A 22816-nucleotide genomic window follows, 5' to 3' on the forward strand; every position below is an offset into this window, starting at 1 on the left:
AGTAAAGTTCAAATATATTTTTAAGTATTTGATGCTGTTTTCTGTCTGATGATTGTGTTAGATTACATGTGGAAGCATCTGTTGTTTCGGTTTCTTCTTCACTTGTGTTTTGGAAATTCTGTTCAGAAGATGTACAGAGCGCCCCTATAACAATGACAATGAAAACAGATTCTCAGAGCACAAATAGAGCTCAAATAGAAGTATAAGTCAAGTATACTTAAATGTCATTTTAAGTGTATTTCTGAGAAGTACAGTACAGACCAAAAGTTTGGACACACCTCATTAAAATTTGGTCTGTACTGTATATTTTTCTGTTTATGAAAGTTTTTACTCTACATTTGTGCAGTTTTCAGTGGGTTAGTGATATTTTTTAAATATATATAAATTAATAAATAAATGTTTTTAAAATGGGTTTTTATACAAAAACTGCTTTTTTATGTAAAATTCACTTTATAAAACACCCACATTTCTAACTTTAATTAATGGGGATAACATGGATAATTTCACATGGTTTAGTGTAAGATTTTTGCCCATTTTTTGGAAAATCCCGTTTTAAAAGTAAAAAAAAACAACTACAAATAACTTTTACCAGTAGGTGGCTGCAGAGCTCCACTATTTGCTATTTGACCACCTGAAAGATATTTTTTCACAAGTTTTTTCAGTTGAATTAATATCTACAGTACAGACCAAACGTTTGGACAGACCTGATTGAGAAGGTGTACTGTATATAAAGCACATTTCTGAGAAGCACATAAAAAGTAGACTAAAAGTTGTTGTGCTGTTGGTATGAAGTGCATGTGACAGCATTGATTTGCATTTCAATCAGACAATTAGTTGAGCGTTCTATAGATCTAATGAACTCTGAACTCTTTATGGGAGATATTCCAAAAATGTGAGCTGGAATGTGTTTCTGAGGAATTGCTTTATGTGTGATAGAGATGAATGAGTGTCCTGGAATGTCTAATGACTCGGAATAGACGTCAGTGACTAATGACTTCTTCTGATGCCTCTTTCAGATTTGACAACTACTCTGCCAATGTGATGGTCGACGGCAAACCAGTCAATCTGGGCTTATGGGACACAGCGGGACAGGAGGATTACGATCGCCTGCGTCCTCTCTCGTACCCGCAGACGGTGTGTGCCTTTACAGTCTTATTTTCAAATGATAGGCTTCACACATTAGTAGAAAATTATGACCTAAACGCACTTCAAAAATGTGAAAACAACAAAAATTAGAAAATATAAATAGTACTATTTTATTTATTTATTTATTTATTTTTTGGCACAATTTGTATTTGAAATAATAAATAAAATGTATTTGAAAAAAAAGAAAGAAAGAAAGAAAGAAAGAAAGAAAGAAAAGGAAGAAAAAAATATATATATAGTATTGTTTTTTTAAATAATTATTATTTTACTAAAAAAAATACTTTTTTAGAGTTTTTTTAGTTTTTCGATCATGAAAAACACTCGTACCTGCAGACGGTGTGTGCCTTTAGAGTCTTATTTTTCAAATGATAGTCTTCACATATTAGTAGAAAATTGACCTAAATGCACTTCAAAAAATGTAAAACAACAAAAATTAGAAAATATAAATAGTATTATTTTATTAATTTTTTTATTTTTTTATTATTAATTTTTTTTTTCAAATACAAATTATGCCAAGGAATGATTCTCAGTTTGTTTTTAAGAAAAACTGAAGTTGCATTTTTTTTTCCCATGGAAAAAAACTAATTTTTAACTGATAAACATTCCTTTGCACAATTTGTATTTGAAAAAGTAAAATAATATAAAATAAAATAAAATAATTTTTATTGTTTTTTTTAAATAATTAATATTTGACTATATTATAAATATATATATATATATATATATATATATATATATATATATATATATATATATATATATATATATATATATGTATATATATATATATATATATATTTTTTTTTTTTTTTTTTTTGGCACAATTTGTATTTGAAATAATAAATAATGTATTTGAAAAAAAGAAAGAAAGAAAGAAAAAGGAAGAAAAAAAATATATATATAAATTATATATATATATATATATATTTTTTTTTTTTTTTTTTTGGCACAATTTGTATTTGAAATAATAAATAAAATGTATTTGAAAAAAAAGAAAGAAAGAAAGAAAAGGAAGAAAAAATATATATATAGTATTGTTTTTTTAAATAATTAATATTTTACTAAAAAATTACTTTTTTTTAGTTTTTAGATCATGAAAAACACTCGTACCCGCAGACGGTGTGTGCCTTTAGAGTCTTATTTTTCAAATGATAGTCTTCACATATTAGTAGAAAATTGACCTAAATGCACTTCAAAAAATGTAAAACAACAAAAATTTGAAAATATAAATAGTATTATTTTATTTTTATTATTATTATTTTTTTTTTTCAAATACAAATTATGCCAAGGAATGATTCTCAGTTTGTTTTTAAGAAAAACTGAAGTTACTTTTTTTTTCCCATGGAAAAAAAACTAATTTTTAACTGATAAACATTCCTTTGCACAATTTGTATTTGAAAAAGTAAAATAATATAAAATAAAATAAAATTATTTTTTATTGTTTTTTAAAATAATTAATATTTGACTATATTATAAATAAATAAATTATATATATATATATATTTTTTTTTTTTTTTTTGGCACAATTTGTATTTGAACTAATAAATAAAATGTATTTGAAAAAAAAGAAAGAAAGAAAGAAAAAGGAAGAAAAAAATATATATATAGTATTGTTTTTTAAAATAATTAATATTTTACTAAAAAATTACTTTTTGAGTTTTTCGATCATGAAAAACCCTCGTACCCGCAGACGGTGTGTGCCTTTAGAGTCTTATTTTTCAAATGATAGTCTTCACATATTAGTAGAAAATTATGACCTAAATGCACTTCAAAAATGTGTAAATAACAAAAAATATGAAGTACTCAGCCCTGTGTCTGAAAATAATTCTGCTGATTTGCCGAAAAAAACCTGATATCATAGAGTTTAATGATGCTGAGTGCAAAAATATCCCATTGTTATGCCAAAATACTGTTACATAAATACACTGCCGCTCAAAAGTTTAGGATCAGTAAGACTTGTAATGTTTTTAAAGAAGTGTCTTATGCTCATCAAGACTGGATTTATTTAATCAAAAATACAGAACAAAAAACAGTAATGAGTTTTCATCAATTAAGTGTCACATGATCCTTCAGAAATCATTCTAATATTCAGATTTATTATTAGAATTATCAATGAAACAGTTGTGCTATAAATATTTTTAGGAACCTAATTTTTTAAATAAAAGTATTAATTTCTTCAAAAAGAATAAAGACAGAATAAAAATGTACTGACCCTAATTGTTTTCTTAGTATCGGGTGACATTATTTAGAATAAATATTTGTAATCTGTTGCTGTAATATTTATTAAGCCCAAATAAAGTACCTCAAGAGTCATGAGAATTTTAAGATCCAGTACATATTTTACTATTTCATGGACATTCACCCAAAAATAAATGATTTTATTACAACTCCAAGAAAATAGTTAATAATTAGTATTTATTTGCCCAAATTACCTCCAACAAAATATGATTTTTTCCTTCTGGGTAGGTGTAATTGTTTTCTCTCTCAATTTTTAATGTATTTTGTCTTTTCTTGTCTTGTCTTATTTATTCTTGTTGTTTTGAAAAATGTAACGAAAAGCAATGATGCATTTGAAAAATATGCATATACACTGCTGTTCAAAAGTTTGGGCTCAGTAAGATTTTTATTGTTTTATTATTGTTATTATTATTACAGTTTAAAATAATGCTTTTCTATTTGAATATATGTTAAAAAATGTTTTATTCCTGTGATGCAAAGCTGAATTTTTAGCATCTTTGGTGTCACATGATAGTTCAGAAATCATTCTAATATTCAGATTTATTGCTTTTATTATCAATGTTGGAAACAGTTGCGTTGCCAAATATTTTTTTGGAACCTGTGATTCAAGATTCTTTGATGGACAAAAGAGCAGCATTTATTCAAAATAGAAATCGTTTGTAAAAAATAGTCTTTGCTATCACTTTTGATCAAGTTAACACATCCTTCCTGAATAAAAGCATTCATTTCTTTCAAAACAAGAAAGAATAAAAAAGCATTGACCGCAAACTTTTGAACAGTAATGTATATTGTCAGAATAATTGTAATAATTTTGCTAAAAAAAAAAGCTGTTCTTTTTAACCTTTTATTGATCAAAGAATCCTGAAAAAAGTCCAAATTAAGTGCGTTTTTGCTTGGAACAAGCTAAATAATCTACCAATGGGGTAAGTAAAAAAATCTTGTTTTCTGTTTGAAATAAAAAAAAAATTCTTACCCCATTGGCAGATTATTTAGCTTGTTTAAGCAAAAACTCGCTTCATTTTGACTTGTTTTTTTCTGAAAACAAGACAATATTTTTTACTCGTCTAGAAAATCCTTCTTGATTTAAGAAGTTTTAGATATCTTGGCTGGAAACAAGACAAAAAAATCTAAGAACAGCATTTTTTGCAGTGAAACAAGTATTGGATTTCATCCAGCAAATGTGATGCGGTGTGGTGTAATTGGAGTTGCAAATATCATTAAAATAGCATTTGCCCTCTGTTTTCTCTCCAGGATGTGTTTTTAATATGCTTTTCACTGGTGAGCCCAGCATCCTTTGAGAACGTCCGTGCGAAGGTGGGTGCATCTCATTTTTCAGCAGTTTTTGAATGCACTGCATGCAAATCAAACACCAACACATAGTGATATGGGAGTGTAATATGAGAGTGATTTGTGCTCCAGTGGTACCCCGAGGTGCGGCATCACTGCCCCAACACACCCATCATCCTGGTGGGCACCAAACTGGACCTGCGAGATGATAAGGACACCATCGAGAGGCTGCGGGACAAGAAGCTGTCGCCCATCACCTACCCACAGGGTCTGGCCATGGCCCGAGAGATCGGTGCGTACTGACGGAAACACAGCGCCGCTCATGCGGTTATTGAGTTGTGCTCTGAGTGAGTGGGACGCTGGTTCTGTTGTCGTATGCTGGAGTGGGATGCGCACAGAGACGGCCATTGTCTTAGCGCTGGAGGTCCAGCATGAGCCGGAGCGTGGAGGAGGAAACAATAAGCGGCAGCTGAGAGAGAACAGCTTTTTGTGTGAATGTTTCTCAAAGCCTGACAGAAACAGTCAAAAGCTTTTATTTTGGATGCGATTAATCACATTTTTTTTAACATTATTTTAAACTGTAATAATTTTTTTGAATATTACTGGGTTTTTTGATCAAGTAAATGCAGTTAATATACAGTGCCTTGCAAAAGTATTCATACCCTTCATTTTGTTTTGTTGCAGCATTATGTTAAACTGCTTTAAATGAGTTTTTCCCCACATCAGTTTACACTCCATACACCATAATAATGACAAAGCACAAACCAGATTTGCAAATGTTACACATGCATTAAAAATAAAACACTGAAATAAGTAGATTGCATAAATATTCATACCCTTAACTCAGTCCATAGTTGAAGCAGCTTTACAGCCTCAAGTGTTTTTGGGTCTGATGTGAGCATCTTTGCACATCTGCATTTGGCAATTATCTGCCATTCTTTGCCTCACCTTTTCTCCTCTCCATCTCTGTCAGCTTGGACATTTTCTAGAGTCCTAGTTGTTCCAGTCGTCTTCCATTATGGAGAATGCTTCTGTCAACCTTCAATGCAGCAGATTTGTTTCTGAACTCTTCTCTAGATCATGGCCTTAACGCAAGTCTGTCACTGAGCTCTACAGGCAGTTATCTTGGTTTTTGCTCTGATCTGCATTTTCAGCTGTTAGACCTTTTCTGAGAGGTGTGTGTCTTTCTAAATCAGACTCATTCAAATCAATTTGCCACAGTTTAACTCCACTCCAAGTGTAGGAACATCTAGAAGCGATATGAATGCTCCTCAGATACATTTACAGTGTCCCAGAAAAGGGTATGAATACTTATGCAACAGGATCTTTTCAGTTTTTTATTTCTAATGAATTTGCACAAATGTAAAAAAAAAAAATTGCTTTGCCATTATGGAGTAGGGAGTGTAGATTAATGTGGGAAAGAAGTAATTTAAAGCAGTTTAACAAAATGCTGCAACAAAACAAAACGTATGATAAAAAGGAGTATGAATACTTTTGCAAGGCACTGTATATACACTACCAGTCAAAAGTTTGGACACACACTTGACTGTGATTTTCTCAGAATTATGAGAAAAAAGTGAAAATTGTGAGAGAAAATGTCAGAATTGCAAGTTTGTGTCATGCTGCAATTCTGAGAAAAAAATAATAATTTGCAAGAAAAAAATCTGAATTATGTGGGGAAAAAATCTGAATTTTGAGAAAAAAGTTAAGACTTGTAAGAGAAAATGGTAAAAGGAGGAGCTTGTATCATGCTATTCATAGAAAAATCTCAATTGCAAGAAAAAGTCACAATTCCGTGAAAAAAAGTCAGAATTGTAAGAAAAAAAGTTAGAATTGTAAGAAAAAAAGTTAGAATTGTGAGAGAAAATGTCAGAATTTTTGAGTTAGTATCATGCAATTTCTGAATTGCGAGAAAAAAAGTCAGAATTGTGAGATACAAACTTGCATCTGCGAGAAAATAATTAGAACTGAGAGTTTGTTTCACATAATTTAAAAAAATTCTGAATTGCGAGAAAAAATCTTTGTATCAATTCTGAGAAAAAAAAATTGAGATAAAAACTTGATTCAGATTTTTGTCAGAATTGTGAGTAATTATAAAATCTAATTTTGAGGGGGAAAATACTGATATGTTCTCAGAATTGCAATTTTTTTTTTAAATTGTGAGTTTGAGTAAAAAGTCAGAATTGTGAGAGAAAAAGTTGCAATTACCTTTTAAATGGGCTTCTCATTTGATAATAAGCTCTTCTCATTGCAAGTATTATTTAATTATTCTAAATATTTGTTTCAATGTATCATGCATCCCTTGTGGAGTCTATTTGTACTAAAACACAATGCATTTTTGTAAGAGCATGTTTTGTTGTTTGTGCCGCAGGTGCGGTCAAGTATCTGGAGTGCTCTGCTCTGACTCAGCGCGGTCTAAAGACTGTATTTGACGAGGCCATCCGTGCCGTCCTCTGCCCTCCGCCCGTCAAAAAACGTGGCAAGCGCTGCACCCTCTTCTGAGCCAAGGCCAGCGCGCTTCCCGGCTCCCGGCTCCCGGCTCCCGGCTCCCACACCAAACCACCAGATTTTGAATCAGCCTCTCGGAAAATCTCTCGTACTCCTCTCACAGGTTCGGTGACAGCCGTCCATGAAGTTCTAATGCACATTACATGTATATGAAGCATTGGCTAGACGCGTCCAGACGGAGGGAAACCTCGTGTAGATGGCGCCCAGAGACGTAATATTCCATTTCATATCGTTTATATCAGACGTTTTAGTGGTACGGTGTAATCGTGGACATACTGTAAGGAAGTGTTTCTTGGTGTTGTAAAAGAAACCGGAACGTTCTGTTGATTTAGACGGTCTTGTACAAAGCTAACCATTCGCAGTATTAGCATTGCTGTCAGCGTTAAAGTCAACATCAAATGGAAAAATGACCCCTTTTAAATCTGGAATCAGTAAAACAGGATATTCAATGGTTTTAGTCCAGTTTTATACCCAGCTAACAAAAATTAGTTCTAAGAATGTTTTGTTAAGAAAACATTATTTCTAAGTGTTCTCTGAACATTTTTTTTATGTTTTAACTTTTTAGGTAAAGCAAATGTTAAGGGAACATGCCATTTGATTATTTGTTCTTGGTCATGCAAACATTAAGAAAACATTTGATTTGATATTTTTTTTAACATTATAAAATGTTACTTTTAAATGTTCTGACATTTAAAAAAAAACACTTGTTTCAAATCAAACATTCAGGGAACGTTACTTTTAAATGTTTAAATGTTCTAGTTTTTAAAACATTTTCAAAATGTTGTTTTTCTTGGTCGTGCAAACATTAAGGAAACATTTTATTAGATTTTTTTTACATCATGAAATGTTACTTTTGAAAGTTCTGACAGTAGTAACATTTAAAAAAAACACGTTTCAAAAATTCCTTAAATGATACATAACATTTTTGAAATCTTGAAGACATTTCATTTTGCAGACATTCTGGAAACGTTACTTTTGAATGTTCTCTGAATGTTCAAAACATATAGTTTTTGAAACGTTTTCAAAACGTTGTTTTTCTTGGCCATGCAAACAATAAGAAAACATTTTATTTGATTTTTTTTTTTTTTTTTACATTATGAAATGGTACTTTTTAAATGTTCCAAATGATGACAGTAGTATCATTTTAAAAACGAAATGTTTCAAATAAACCATTCTGGGAACATTACTTTTAAATGTTCTCTGAATGTTCAAAACATCCCGTTTTTGAAACAGTTTCAAAATGTTATTTGTCTTGGTCGTGCAAACATTAAGGAAACATTTTATTAGATTTTGGTCACATTATGAAATGTTCTTTTTAAATGTTCTCTGAATGTTCTGACAGTAGTAACATTTTTTTTTTTTAAAGTTACAAATGAAACATTCCTTGAATGATACGTCGTAACATTTTTGAAAACATGACGTTTCATTTTGCAGACATTCTGGGAGCGTCGCTTTTGAATGTTCTTTGAAAGTTTATGATATGTTTTCAAAATGTTTTTTTTTTTTGTTGTTGTTCATGCAAACATTAGGGAGACATTTTATTAGATTTTTTTTAACATTATGAAATGTTACTTTTGAATGTTCTCTGAATGTTCAAAACATCCAGTTTTTGAAACATTTTCAAAATGTTATTCTTGGTCATGCAAATATTAAGGAAACATTTTATTAGATTTTTTTTTTTTTTACCTAATAAGTGTTTATTTTAAATGTTCTCTAAATGTTCTGACAGTTGCAACACTTAAAAAAATGTTTCAAATGAAACATTCCTTGAACGATATATCTAACAACATTTTTGAAACATGAAGGCAACATTTTGATTATTTTTTTAACGTTATAAAATGTTACTTTTGAATGTTCCAAACAACCAGTTTTTAAAACATTTTCAAAACGTAGTTTTTCTTGGTCATTTAAACATTAGGGAAACATTTTATTTGATATATTTTTAACATCATGATGTTCTGACAGTAGTAACATAAAAAAAAAATATAATCAAACACTCCTTGAATGATACATCATAACATTTTTGAAATCATTCCATTTTGCAGACATTTTGGGAATGTTATTTAAAATGTAACGTTTAAAATAAAAGTATCAGAAATGTTTGATGAACAATGTTAGCTGGGTACAGATACTAGATTAACAAAGATGAAGATTTTTGAAGCAGAAGTTAAAGAGGCTGTGTTTGATTTGACGTTGACTTTAAGGCCAGCTGCATTCATGAAGACTAGATGTTTTCTGCTCCTTGGCTCCTCCGTTCCAAACACTGGAGAAGGAAACTGTGAAATGTGTCTCTACTTTGATGTGGATCTGAACTAATCGACGCGGTCAGTGAATACACTGCTTTTGGATTTTCTTTCTTTTCTAGTTTTCGATGTACAGCTAAAGCACCGATGAAGGGTTTTATGGTACGGCTTCACGATTTCAAATCTGAGCGCTCTGTCTGAACAAATGCCCATCATCCTCATGATCGAGCCGCATGCCGCGAGCAGAAGCCTGAATGTGTCTGCACCTGAAGGACATGCATGGGCATTTGTTCTGGACCTTTCCCTTGTTGATCGGTGTCTGCATGTGGCGTGAGCGTGCCGTTCGTCCGTGGGTTCGAGTCTCCGTGATCGCAACGGTATCCCACACTTCCTTTCTCTCAGCCAACTTTGTAAATAACTCTTAAAACGGACAAAAAAAGATGATCTTCACAGCTGCCAAAAGACATTTCCATGATGTAAGATAGTATATTTACACAAATGTTTTAGATGAGGAATGCATTCATTAATAAATCTATTCATGTTTTACCCTTACTGCGATTCTCTGCTTTTATTCATCTGAATCAAATACAATAAATCTAATGCATAAGTCTTCTGACGCCGAACAATAGCTTTGTGTGTGGAACAGACCTGTATGGGAGTTGTTTGTGAACTATTTCTTTCATAAGCTCGTTTGCAGTGCTGTCAAAATCAAGATTCGTCAGTTTTTCATCAAGTTCAGTCACAAAAGCACAACAAAAATACTAAAGCTAGCTGGAATAATGCAAGACCGGGAATCAGGGTTATGATTGTTGACTAAAACTAAAACCTAAAATCATTTTTAAAAAAGATGATTTGAAATGAAATAAATATTAACGGGAATTTAAATAAAATAAAAACTTTTTTTGATTTAAAAAAATAAAAAATACTTAAAAATAATAATTGGAAAAACATTAAACTTATTTTATTTAATATACTTGCCAGAGATAAAAATAAAATAAAAATAATTGAAAAAAAAGCACACACAAAAATACAAAAGTAAAAAATTATAAACAAGTATATACTAAAAAAAATCTACTTATTTAATCTATTTCTCCTTTTTCTTTTAGTTTAACTAAAACTGAGATTAAAAAAATTAAATAGATACAGTTATATAGTATAAATTAATTATAGTAAATAATACAGACATATTTATAAAAAAAAATTTCATTAATTAAAGAAAAATATTGACAAAAGCACAACAAAAATATTAAAGCTAGCTAAAATTAAAAAACAAATTATGAAAAAAAATGATATACTAATTTAAAAAAATACTCAAAACCATAATAAAAAATAAATAATAACAGGAATGTAAATTAAAAACAGGAATGACTTAAATAATTGTAATTGTACAAATATTAAACTTATTTTATTTCATCTAGTTGCCTAGGCATTGTTTCTCATTTTTATTTGGTTTAACTAAAACTGAGATTAAAATGAATAAGAATTATATATATATATAAAAATAATGCATTCATTTTAAAAAATGGAATTGACAAAAACACAACAAAATTACTAAAGCTAACTAAAATTAAAATGAAAACAAATTAAAAAAATTATTTATATATTAATTTTAAAAATATTAATAAAAGCTATATTAGTATATCAATGATATATGTCACTCTGGACCACAAAACCAGTCATAAGGGTCTATTTATTTATTTTTATTTTTATTTTTGAGATTTATACATTATCTGAAAGCTGAATGTACAGTTTGTTAGGATATGACAAGATTTGGCTGATATACAACTATTTGAAAATCTGGAATCAGGGATTCTGAGGAAAATCTCCTTTAAAGTTTTCTCTTTTTCTTTTATGCCAAAAATCATTAGGGTATTAAATAAAGATCACGTTCCATGAAGATGTAAATTTCCTATCGTAAAAATATCAAAACTTGCTAAGAACTTCATTTGGACAACTTTAAAGACGATTTTCTCAGTATTTAGATTTTTTTGCACCCTCAGATTTAAATCAAATGCATGCAAACTTGCAATTCTGACTTTTTTCTCAGAATTGTGAAATATAAACTCACAATTGCAAGTTATAAAGTCAGAATTCCAAGATACAAACTCGCAATTCTGTGAACATCTATGCTTTTTCTTACTATGTCCCTACTGTAAATATATCAAAACTTGATTAGTAATATGCATCACTAAAAACTTCATTTGGACAACTTTAAAAGCGATTTTCTCAATATTTAGATGTTTTGCATCCTCAGATTCTAGATTTTCAAATATTGTATTTTGTGGTCCAGAGTCACATATCTCAACCGCAGTGATCTCTACAGGACAGAGATGATACTACAAGACATAAAATGGACTGTATTGTCATGGCAACTGGAAGTGGCTAGAAGCAGAGACCTTCAGGCTCTCATGAGGACCATATGAGCTCATTACAGCAACAGCTGTTAAACGCTTCACTTCACAAAATGCTCCTCAGTCAAAACACAATTCACACAGAAACTATTTCTGTTATCCTTTACTCACTCAGAATTCACATTTTATAAAACACAAAAGGAGACATTGAGCAGAATGTTCATGCTGCTCTTTTCCGTACAATGACAACTCTAAAAGATAAGAGCAGATTTCTTTGTGTGAAGAACAAATGTGAACACGAATCATCTCAAATGATTTAGTAACCAGTAAAAAGCATTTATTGGCCCTCATTCACCTGTGACTGATGATGTTCATTCTTAGCAAGCCAGAAAGCCTCCATCGATGGGCAGGATGACGCCGTTGGTCATGGCGCTCTTATCGCTGAGGAGGAAGAGGATGGAGTTGACCACATCCTCCACTTCTAAACAAAGACAAACAGAAACACTCTAGAAAACCCAAATCAGCAGAGACTGAGGCTGCTGACATTCTGCTGTTTCATACGTTTCACAATCTGCCTCTGATCTCACTAAATCACACAATCTCTGCTTTGAGAGAATCTGACTTACCATATAGACTAGAGATGCACCAAATGTTCGTCAACCGAAATTATTCAGCTGAAAATAGCGAATAAGTCAATGAAAAAGTGAAAACGCTGAATAACTTATGGTGAACAATGAGGTGAGGCGATCAAATAGAGGCGTGCACTAATGCAGCAAACATGTGGTCAGTGTGGAAGCATTTAAAACTGTCCGAGAAAGACGCAAAAATCATTCCAAGTATTTATTCTGACAGCAGCTCCTTAGCCAGGGTTCAAAGCCCAAAGATGACAATCATTCACAAATCTGCTGCTGCCAGCAAAAAGTAGGACTGAGCTCTTCTTGCGGGTTTACCACTAAATAAAAGACAACATTCAGAAATATTAGTATCGGCTTTTTACTGTTGTTCTGTCAAATAAAATAAAACAAATACTGCATAAGATTTCTGTTCAAACTAAAAGCTTACTTCTAAGCGCATATACTAAAGCGTTATGTACTTCCCAGCAACCCACCAAAATAAAAACTTGCTAATTTAGGTTTGAAAATTATCAGAATTCACATAGAAAATTAAAGATTTTTTACTATAAAAAAAAAGTTTACTATAAAATAATTGTATTTTTATTTAATTTAGAAAAATAAATAAATAAATAAAGTCCAATGATATTATCATCATTATTATTAATTTTATATTGAATTATATTTAATGGGTCACACTATGTGTAGTGTGAGGACTGAGGACCAAACCACATCTCCAGGTACTTTTATGAGAACCAGGCAAAAAAAAACTTCTGTCTATTAATACATTTATTCTAACATTGTCCTTTGCTCAGCAAGGCTGCATTTATTTGTAGATTAAAAACACACGCCTGATTCAAGAATGAGCACAGTATATTATTTTACTAACTTAGTCATGTTAAGTTCAATTGTGGTTTGTTGGAAGGCTCTAATGTCTACTAGAATGTTACAAATGTTCAGTGTTAAGTAAATGTTTTTAAATTGCTGTTTTGTAATTGATTGATTTCTTTGAAATGCAAGACAAACTCTAAAAAGCAAATATTGGCTATTTAATTTATGCAATGGTAAAAGAAATTGGCAAAATACATGGGGGGAAACACAAAAAAACGCGTTCGGTACTTGGTCTTCGGTCTAAAGTTTATTTTGCTTTGGCCAAGAATTTTCATTTCAGTGCATCCCTAGTATAGACATGTATTTTCAACATCAATGAGATTATATCACTGAGACTTACACAGACTTACCTGCAAACTTCCCCAGCGGGATGCGGGACGTCATGCTTTTGGCTTTTTCTGGGTCACTCCATCCAATCCTCCCCATATCCGTCATCACCACGGTCGGGTTCACGGAGTTCACTCGGATCTGTCCGGGACGATTACATGACAGACATGCTGAATAACGCCACATTAACAACAAATACAGTTCATCTGGCAATCAATATGGGCAAATAGACACTTTCAGTTCAATACAGAGAACACTGGCACAGATCTGATCAAAGATTTGTCATTTTTAAAATCAGATTTAACAAACTAAAAACATAAAGAAACATCAATAATAATAATAATAATAATAATAATAATAGAATTAGTTGTTGAAATAAATACACATTTTTATTATGATTATTAAAATGATTAATTTAATAATAAAAATAATTACCATTAACTACAAACCAACATTTGATTAAATAAATAAATGAAAATAATATTAAAAATGATATAAAAACAGTGTAACATGTTACATTTTAATTATTAATGATATTTAAAATCTAATATTGATACTAATAACAATAATCAACATAATCATAATGAATTTAAATACTATTTAAAGAATATATATATAATAACAGAAATACACCAACATGGGTAACAAATATACAACCCTGTTACCCATTTTGGTGTATTTTTTTTATATTAATAAATGAGTAAATAAATAAATAAATAAATAATAATAATAATAATAATAATTATTATTATTATTACTATTAATAATAATAATAATAATAATAATAATGTTAATCATAATACATTTAAATAATATTTAAAAAATATAAAAACAAAGAAATACACCAAAATGGGTAACTAAATCTGCAACCCTGTTACCAATTTGTGTATTTTTTGTTTTAATATTTTAAATAAATACATACATACATGGATATTGTTATAATAATAATAATAATAATAATAATAATAATAATAATAATGTTAATCATAATACATTTAAATAATATTTAAAAAATATAAAAACAAAGAAATACACCAAAATGGGTAACTAAATCTGCAACCCTGTTACACATTTTAGTGTATTTTTTTGTTTTAATATTTTAAAAGTAATAAATAAATACATAAATAAATATATAAATATAATAATAATAATAATAATAATAATAATAATAATAATAATAAATGTAATAAAATATTTTAAAAAATACACCAAGATGGGTCATTTAATCCGTAACCCTGTTACTCATTTTGGAGTATTTTCTGTTTTTATATTTTAAATATTATTAATTTGTGTATTAATTAATTAAATAATTAATTATTATTATTATTATTATTATTATTATTATTATTATTATATTAATAAAAGTATTAACAATAATCATAATTTTATATTCTTTTTAAATATGAAATATTATTAATTTATTATTATTATTATAAACGTATTAACAACAATAAATTAATCAATCAATTAATTGATTAATATTAATATATTAATAAAATATGAATAATAATATTTCTTAATCATAATATATTTAAACAATATTTTAAAAATATAAAAACAGAAAACACCAAAATGGGTAACGGGGTTAAATTTGGCTGTTAATATATCAATACAGCAACATAATCATCATACTTAACATTATCATATTTTGCATTTTCAAAGAAAGCATTACAACAGTCATCAGTCCAACATGGAAAAGGCCATAAATCTGCATTATCAGCGGTCAGTAATTCCATCCACTCCTCCACGTAATTACACACACAGCCCAACATTTAATCACCCATTTGACATATTCAGCAAACGCATTTAGAGATTTAAGAGGGTGCTTGTTGATTCCCGGAAAGACTGTTCACCACAAAGTGTCATTTTGTTCCTCAAAGCTGTAAACAACATATAATGAGCTCCGAGTTTGACCAATCTCATAAACATGCTCTGACAAAACTCTGGAGTGTAAATCAGGATTTAATAAGCAGCGATGAACCTGAAACGGGCCCAGCTCCAGCGCCATCACTCTGGTCAACATGTCCAGCGCTCCTTTAGTGGCACCTGCGCAACACACAGTCACTTTATTATTATTACTTTAAAAATGAGATGTATACATCATCTGAAAGCTGAATAAATAAGCTTTAGCTTGTTAGATAATACAGCAATATTTGTCTAAGATACAACTATTTGAAAATCTGGAATCTGAGGGTGCAAAAAAACAAATATTGAGAAAATCGCCTTTAAAGTTGTCAAAAAATGAAGTCAAAAATTCAAAAACTAAGTTTGGATATATTTACGGTAGGACATGTACTAAATATTTTCATGGAACATGATCTTTACGTAATATCCTGCAACCCTGTTACGTATTTTGGAGTATTTTCTGTTTTTATATTTTAAATATTATTAATTTATGTATTATTTAATGTATTATTATTATTATTATTATTATATTAATACAACTATCAACAACAACAATAATTATTATCTTAATCATAATACATTTAAATAATATTTAAAAAAAATATATAAAAACTTAACTTATTTATCTATTAATTTAATAAATTAATTATTATTATATTAATAAAAATATGAACAATGATAATCTTAAATCACAATAAATGCAAATAATATTTAAAAAAATATATAAAAACTGAAAATACACCAAAACGGTTAACTAAATCTGCAAGCCCGTTTTTATATTTTAAATATTATTAATTTATGTATTCATTAATTTATTATTATTATTATTATTATTATTATTATATTATTATATACATTAATCAATCAATTAATTAATATTATTATATTAATAAACATATTAACAATATTAACAATAATCTTAATCTTATTTAAATAATATTTGAAAATCAGAAAACAAAAACAGAAAACATATCAAAATGGGTAACAGGGTTAAATTTGGCTGTCACTCAGCAGGGTTGCTAACAATAACAACAATATAATCATCATTATTATCATCATCATATAGAGATAAACTGAGATTTATAAACCATCTGGACGCTGAATAAATAAGCTTTAACTTGTTAGAATACAGCAATATTTGGTCGAGATACAACTATTTGAAAATCCAGAATCTGAGGGTGCAAAAAAATCTAAATATTGAGAAAATCACCTTTGAAGTTGTCCAAATGAAGTTCTTAACAATGCATATTACTAATCAAAAATTAAGTTTTGATATATTTACAGTAGGAAATTTACTAAACATTTTCATGGAACATGATCTTTACTTAATATCCTAATGATTTTTTGCATAAAAGAAAAATTGATCATTTTGACCCATACTAAGTATTTTTGGCTTTTGCTATAAATATACCCGTGCTACTTAAGACTGGTTTTGCATATTGCATCATTGCAAATTTTAGCAATGTTTGCATGCACCAAAATAATCTGTTAATAATCAGAAACCTTTATGTAAACATGATTGTAGACCTCAAATCATCTGATCAATTCTTATGAATTTTTAAATGTCCTAGTAAAAAGTCTCTTCCGCTCTCCAAGGCTGTATTCATTTGATCAAAAATACAGTAAAAATTGTAAAATATTATTACAGTGTAAAATAGTTGCTTTCTAAATGACTATCTGTTAAAATCTAATTTATTCCTGTGATCAAAGCTGAATTTTCAGCATCATTACTGCAGTCTTCAGATCACATGATCCTTCAGAAATCATTCTAATAAACTGATTTTCCATTTAATTTTTACTCAGGCTTAATTTTTAATAGTGGTTCTTTCTTAATATCTGTGCTGAAAAGTTTTTGCTGCTTAATATTTAATAATTTATTTTATAAATATCTCTACTGTCACTTTATGCATTCTTGATGAACTAAAAAAAATATATATATATTTTTTTATCTTATTTACCCCAAACTTTTGAATGGTAATGTATTACGACATAATGTTTCCAAAACTATTGTGCAGCACAACTGTTTTCCAAATCGCTAATAATCAGAAATGTTTGTTGAGCAGCAAATCAAATATTAGAATGATTTCTGAAGGATCATGTGACACTGAAGACTGCAGTAATGATGCTGAAAATACAGCTTTGATCACAGGAATAAATTACATTTTTAATATATATTTGCATAGAAAACAGCTATATTAAATTGTAATAATATTTCACAATTTTTACTGTATTTTTGATCAAATAAATGCAGAAGAGACTTCTCTCAGAAACATTGAGAAAGCTTTTGACAAATAGTGTAATGCACTAGTAGACCACAAAATCTGGTCAATTATTTCAAAATTGAGATGTATACATCATCTGAAAGCTGAATTAATAAGCTTTGATTGATTGGTTGTATGGTTTGTCAGAATAGAAAACTATTTGAAAATCTGAAATCTCAGTGTGCAAAAGAAAACTAGTGAGAAAATCGCCTTTAAAGCTGTCCAACTGAAGTTCTTAGCAATGCATATTACTAATCAGAAATTAAGTTTGGATATATTTATAGTAGCAAATTCACTAAATATCTTCATGGAACATGATCTTAATATCCTAATGATTTTTGGCATAAAAGAAAAATCAATAATTTTGACCCATACACAGTATTTTTGGCTATTGCTACAAATATTCCCATGCCACTTAAGATTGCAATGTTTATGATTTATATAAACAGAATTATAAATCAGATTGGATTCAAAAATTCCCTCCAGGCTTAATAAATAGGTCTGGGACAATGATTCCAGTTGCATGAATGTGATACGATTAAACGCTTGGGACTCACAATATACAGCATGATCTCTCAGAGCGCTCTGTGAGGCTTGACTCGAGATGTTCACAATGGATCCTCCGCTTCCCCTGGCCTTCATTCCTCGAGCCACGATCTAAAACAAATGTAGATAGCATTTATAAAAGTCCTTCGGATCTCATCCAGCATCGCTTTAGTCTCTTCTTACTTGAGCAACATGAAGTGCAGCTTTCACGTTGACATTGAAAGACCTGCGAAAGCAATCACAAATGCACTCAGCCTATTTAAAAAAGACAAATGATAGCGTGTGAGTGATATTTCAAAGCCTTACATGTCAAACTGATCTGGTGTGACTTCCAGAAAGGGCTGAAGTTTAGCGCAGGCGGCATTGTTCACCAGCAGATCCACCGGACCCACGTCTTTCAGCGCCTGCTCTGTGGCGTCCCAGTCTGACAGATCCACGCACACCGGCCTGATGGAGGGACACTGCGGATCAGAAGCAGCCCGAGTTACAAAGACACTGGCTATTGTCCGAATCTGGCTGAATGAGAGCTATGGGCATAAAGGAGCAGCGGGAGAATAGCGATGCGCTGGGGGACAATGGATCGCTGGGGTTTTGTCTCGGATGAGCCGGACCGTGACGAGGGGTCGTTACCTCCTGCACCAGGCCATCCAGGTCAGCCTTAGTGCGTGTGACAGCCGTGACCTCTGACCCACAGCGTGCCAGAGCCAGAGCCGTGGCTCGTCCGATCCCTGCGAGGCATTAAGGGAAAGTCAACGATCTGGAGTTTCATTACTTCTAACATGAGTCATTTGGAAAGTTCAAAGCATGCATACTATGCGCTTATTATGCATTTCTAAAGGGACAGTTTGCAAAACATTTATCTTCTGTGGAACACAAATGAAGATTTTTCTAAGAATTGTATCTACTTAGCACAATTAACAATCAAATGTTTTTTGGACATTATAATTTTTAATGTTTTTTTTTTTTCTAAGGAAGACTCTTCTGCTCACCAAGCCTGCATTTATTTGATTTAAAGTACAGCAAAAACAGTAAAATTCTGAAATATTTTTACTGTTTAAAATAACTGTTTTCTATTTGAATATATTTTAAAATCTAATTTATTTCTGCGATCAAAGCTGCATTTTCAGCATCATTACTGCAGTCTTAAGTGTCACATGATCCTTCAGAAATCAGTCTAAGATTCTGATTTGCTGCTTAACAAACATTTTTATTATTATTATCATCAATATTTAAAACAGTTGAGTATTTACAACAGTTTTCAGGATTCTTTGATTAATAGAAAGATCCCAAAAACAGGAATTATCTCAAATAAAATTTTGTAACAAAAGCTTGGAGTCAGTATATATATATATACATTGATACTTTTATTTAGCAAGGATGCTTTAAATTGATCAAAAGTGATGATAAAGACATTTATAATGTTACTAAAGATTTCTATTTCAGATAAATGCTGTTCTTCTTGACACTGTCAAAGAAACCTAAAAAAAAATTCTACACAACTGTTTTCAACGTAATAAAAATAATATTTATGTTTTTTTTTTTTAATTTTGAAACAATGTTTATGCAAGGCCATAATGTAACTTCGACTTATCTGAAAGATATTTTATTCTCTTAATAAAAAACTAAAAAATACAGAATTTTTCAAATCTGACTTTCCCCCTCAGAATCCTGAGTTTGCATCTCACAATTGAATTTTTGTTGTTTTTTATTGTTTGTTTTTTTTGATAACTGACATTTTAATCTCACAGTTTCAGCTTTTCTTCTCAAAATTGCATTTATATCTCACAATTTAAAGTAAATTTCTTTTAAGTCTTGCAATTTTTTGCTAAAAAAGACCAGAATTTTGATATAAACTCAAAAAAAGCTAGAGATGCTAGAGTTATTTATTTATTAATGTTAAAGCCACCACAGAATTGTGAGAAGTGTGATAGAAATGAAATGTACTTGACTTCAAGAATGAGTAATCAAGTACTAATTTTATTTTATTTTTTAGCTACCATAATATTTTATTTCATGTTATACATTTTCAGCTTTAATGTTAAATTAATATGCAAATTAATTAATTAATGGCAAATTGGACGCTTGCTGCTTGTTTCACGAACTTTCCAAAATGTGTCGTCGTGATTATTAGTTAATGAATGGAAAAGAGCGACATCGACTCTCTTCAGTGTCGCTTTTGTATTCCACAAAAAATGTTACAAATTCGTAACGTGTGAGTAAACGATGTCAGAAATGTTTGTGTGCACTGTCCCTTTAAGTATTAAAGCTTACCTTTGCCAGCTCCAGTCACCAGAGCACGCTTTCCACTGAAGGATATCTCCATACTTGCTTTATCCAGCCCAAGTTCAGCCTACAAACACTTCAGCGCTACTGAAAGTACAGAAAAGTAGTTTGTTTCGCGTCACATTGCTAAAACACAGCAGATGGGTTGTTAAAAACGAAACCAATGTGTTTAACAGCACAAAACCTCTGCATCAAAGCTTTCTCATTCTTTACGTACCTCAGATCGAGTCTGCTGTTTGTTTGACTGAGCGAAGTTCAGTTCACTGGAGTGCAGCAGAATGAACAGGAAGGACGTGAAAACTCAGCAAGTTTGTCTGTATTTGTCACATGATCTGCTCACATAATCTAAAGTTTGTTTCGTAACATAATAATCACTACCAAGACAGAAGTTACTACTTTAATGAGGGTGCAGTTAGTACCAGTGTTCAGTAACGCAAGTTATGTAATATTACTTTTTCCAAGTAACTAGTAAAGTAACGCATTACTTTTTTATTGACAAAAAAATATTCGAGTTACTTTTTCCTCTCATTTATTGATTAAAAGCTCTCCTGTCCCCATCTTTAGTTCTAGAATAAATGTGAACATGCATTTATTCATCTCACTCACTAAAAAACAGATACAGTGTTCTTCAAAATGAATAAAAACTGTCAAATTCAACACAAACCTGCGATAATTAAATATGTTCAATAATACGAATATCCTTTATGTATTTAATCCCATTTTATTAACCTTCGATGATCCATTTCATCCATACTAATAAGCAAAAATGACTCAAGATAATCTAACCATTTTTTTTTTTTTTTTTTGCTAAAGAGTTGTCATTTTTTCTTCTGCGGTCTACTGTACAGACGTCAATCAAAAGTCTGAGGCTTTTGCTGTGAAAAGGCTTTTACATTTGACAAAAATTGAACTTTTTATATTAAAAACAAACAAACAAGCCCTGGCCAGATTTAAAAAGTAACGCAAAAGTAACGAAACGCATTACTTTCCATAAAAACTAAGTAACGTAATTAGTTACTTTTTTAGGGAGTAACTCAATCTGGTAATGCATTACTTTTAAAGTAACTTTCTGATTTTCTGAGTTTATTGATGTGAAAATTAATTCCAAGACAGAAGTTACTTCTTCAAGTGAGGGTGCAGTTGGGTTTTGAATGAACTAAAATCATTCAGAAATCAGTCTAATATGCTGATTTGCTGCTCAAGAAACATTTATTATTATTTTATTATTAGCAATATTTATTATTTTAGTATGTTTTTTCAGGATTCTTTGATGAATAGAAAGATCCAAATATCAGCATTTATCTGAAATAAAAAGCTTTTGTAACAGTTTGGGATCAGTAAGATTTTTAATGCTTTTAAAAGTACTTTTTTGCTCATCAAGGCTGCATTTATTTGATCAAAAATAAAGAAAAAAATGTAATATTGTGAAATATTATTTTAATTTAAAATAACTGGTTTCTATGTCAATATGTTTTAAATTGTAATTTATTTCTGTGATCAAATCTGAATTTTCAGCATCATTACTGCAGTCTTCAGCGTCACATGATCCTTCAGAAATCATTCTAATATTCTGATTTATTATCAATGTTGGAAACAGTTGTGCTGCTTAATATTTAATTGGAACCTGCGAATAAAACATTGAAAAGAACAGCATTTATTAAAAATAGAAATCTTTTTTTTTTTATCTGTTTGGGGTCAGTACATTTTTATTCTTTCTTTTTTTTTTAAAGAAATGATACTTTTATTCACCAAGGATGTTAAATTGATAAAAAGTGATAGCAAAGATTTATATTGTTAGAAAAGATTTATATTTTGAATAAACGCTGTTCTTTTTATTTATCAAGAATCCTGATAAACACAGGTTTAAAAAACATTGATTATAACAGTAATTAAATGGCATGTTACACTCTTAAAAATAAAGGTTGGCATCAATATAAAAAAACTTGAACATCCATGGAAACGTTCAAAAGCATAAAAGGTTTTTTATAGCTTTTTTAGATTTTTAAAATGTTATTCAAAATGGTTCTTCTTTGGTATCACTGCAAAAACTTTTGGAACCTTTATTTTTAAGTGTAAATGATTTTTGAAGATTCATGTGGCACTGAAAACTGTGTAATGGATGATAAAAATTTAGTTTTGCATCACAGGAATAAATTATATTTCAAAATATATTAATATAGAACACCATTACTGTAAACTGTAGTAATATACGGTATATT

The 22816-nt window shown here is 29.9% G+C and overlaps 2 protein-coding genes across 3 annotated transcripts; one reads left to right on the top strand and one right to left on the bottom strand.

Annotated features, from left to right (window-relative positions):
• Positions 1 to 1022: 1022 nt before the first annotated feature.
• On the top strand, positions 1023 to 9974 carry LOC141297655 (ras-related C3 botulinum toxin substrate 3-like). The gene is made up of 4 exons (XM_073828087.1): positions 1023 to 1134; positions 4636 to 4698; positions 4804 to 4963; positions 7043 to 9974. The coding sequence occupies exons 1-4, from the start codon at positions 1042 to 1044 to the stop codon at positions 7171 to 7173; spliced, it is 447 nt and encodes a 148-aa protein (XP_073684188.1). The 5' UTR covers positions 1023 to 1041; the 3' UTR covers positions 7174 to 9974.
• A 1946-nt stretch (positions 9975 to 11920) lies between these two features.
• LOC141298024 (L-xylulose reductase-like) lies at positions 11921 to 20675 on the bottom strand. Of its 2 annotated transcripts, XM_073828528.1 has the most exons (9): positions 20586 to 20675; positions 18945 to 19042; positions 18621 to 18775; positions 18498 to 18540; positions 18326 to 18425; positions 15584 to 15648; positions 13626 to 13743; positions 12129 to 12254; positions 11921 to 12024 (listed from the first exon to the last, which is right to left on the bottom strand). In XM_073828528.1, exons 1-8 carry the CDS (start codon positions 20635 to 20637, stop codon positions 12151 to 12153), a joined length of 735 nt encoding a protein of 244 aa, XP_073684629.1. In that variant the 5' UTR covers positions 20638 to 20675; the 3' UTR covers positions 11921 to 12024; positions 12129 to 12150. The 2 variants fall into 2 exon arrangements, with proteins under 2 accessions (XP_073684629.1, XP_073684628.1); XM_073828527.1 differs by having other exon boundaries at positions 11921 to 12254.
• Positions 20676 to 22816: the final 2141 nt, after the last annotated feature.

Source organism: Garra rufa, chromosome 22 (assembly GCF_049309525.1).
Source record: "Garra rufa chromosome 22, GarRuf1.0, whole genome shotgun sequence".
NCBI lineage: Eukaryota > Metazoa > Chordata > Actinopteri > Cypriniformes > Cyprinidae > Garra > Garra rufa.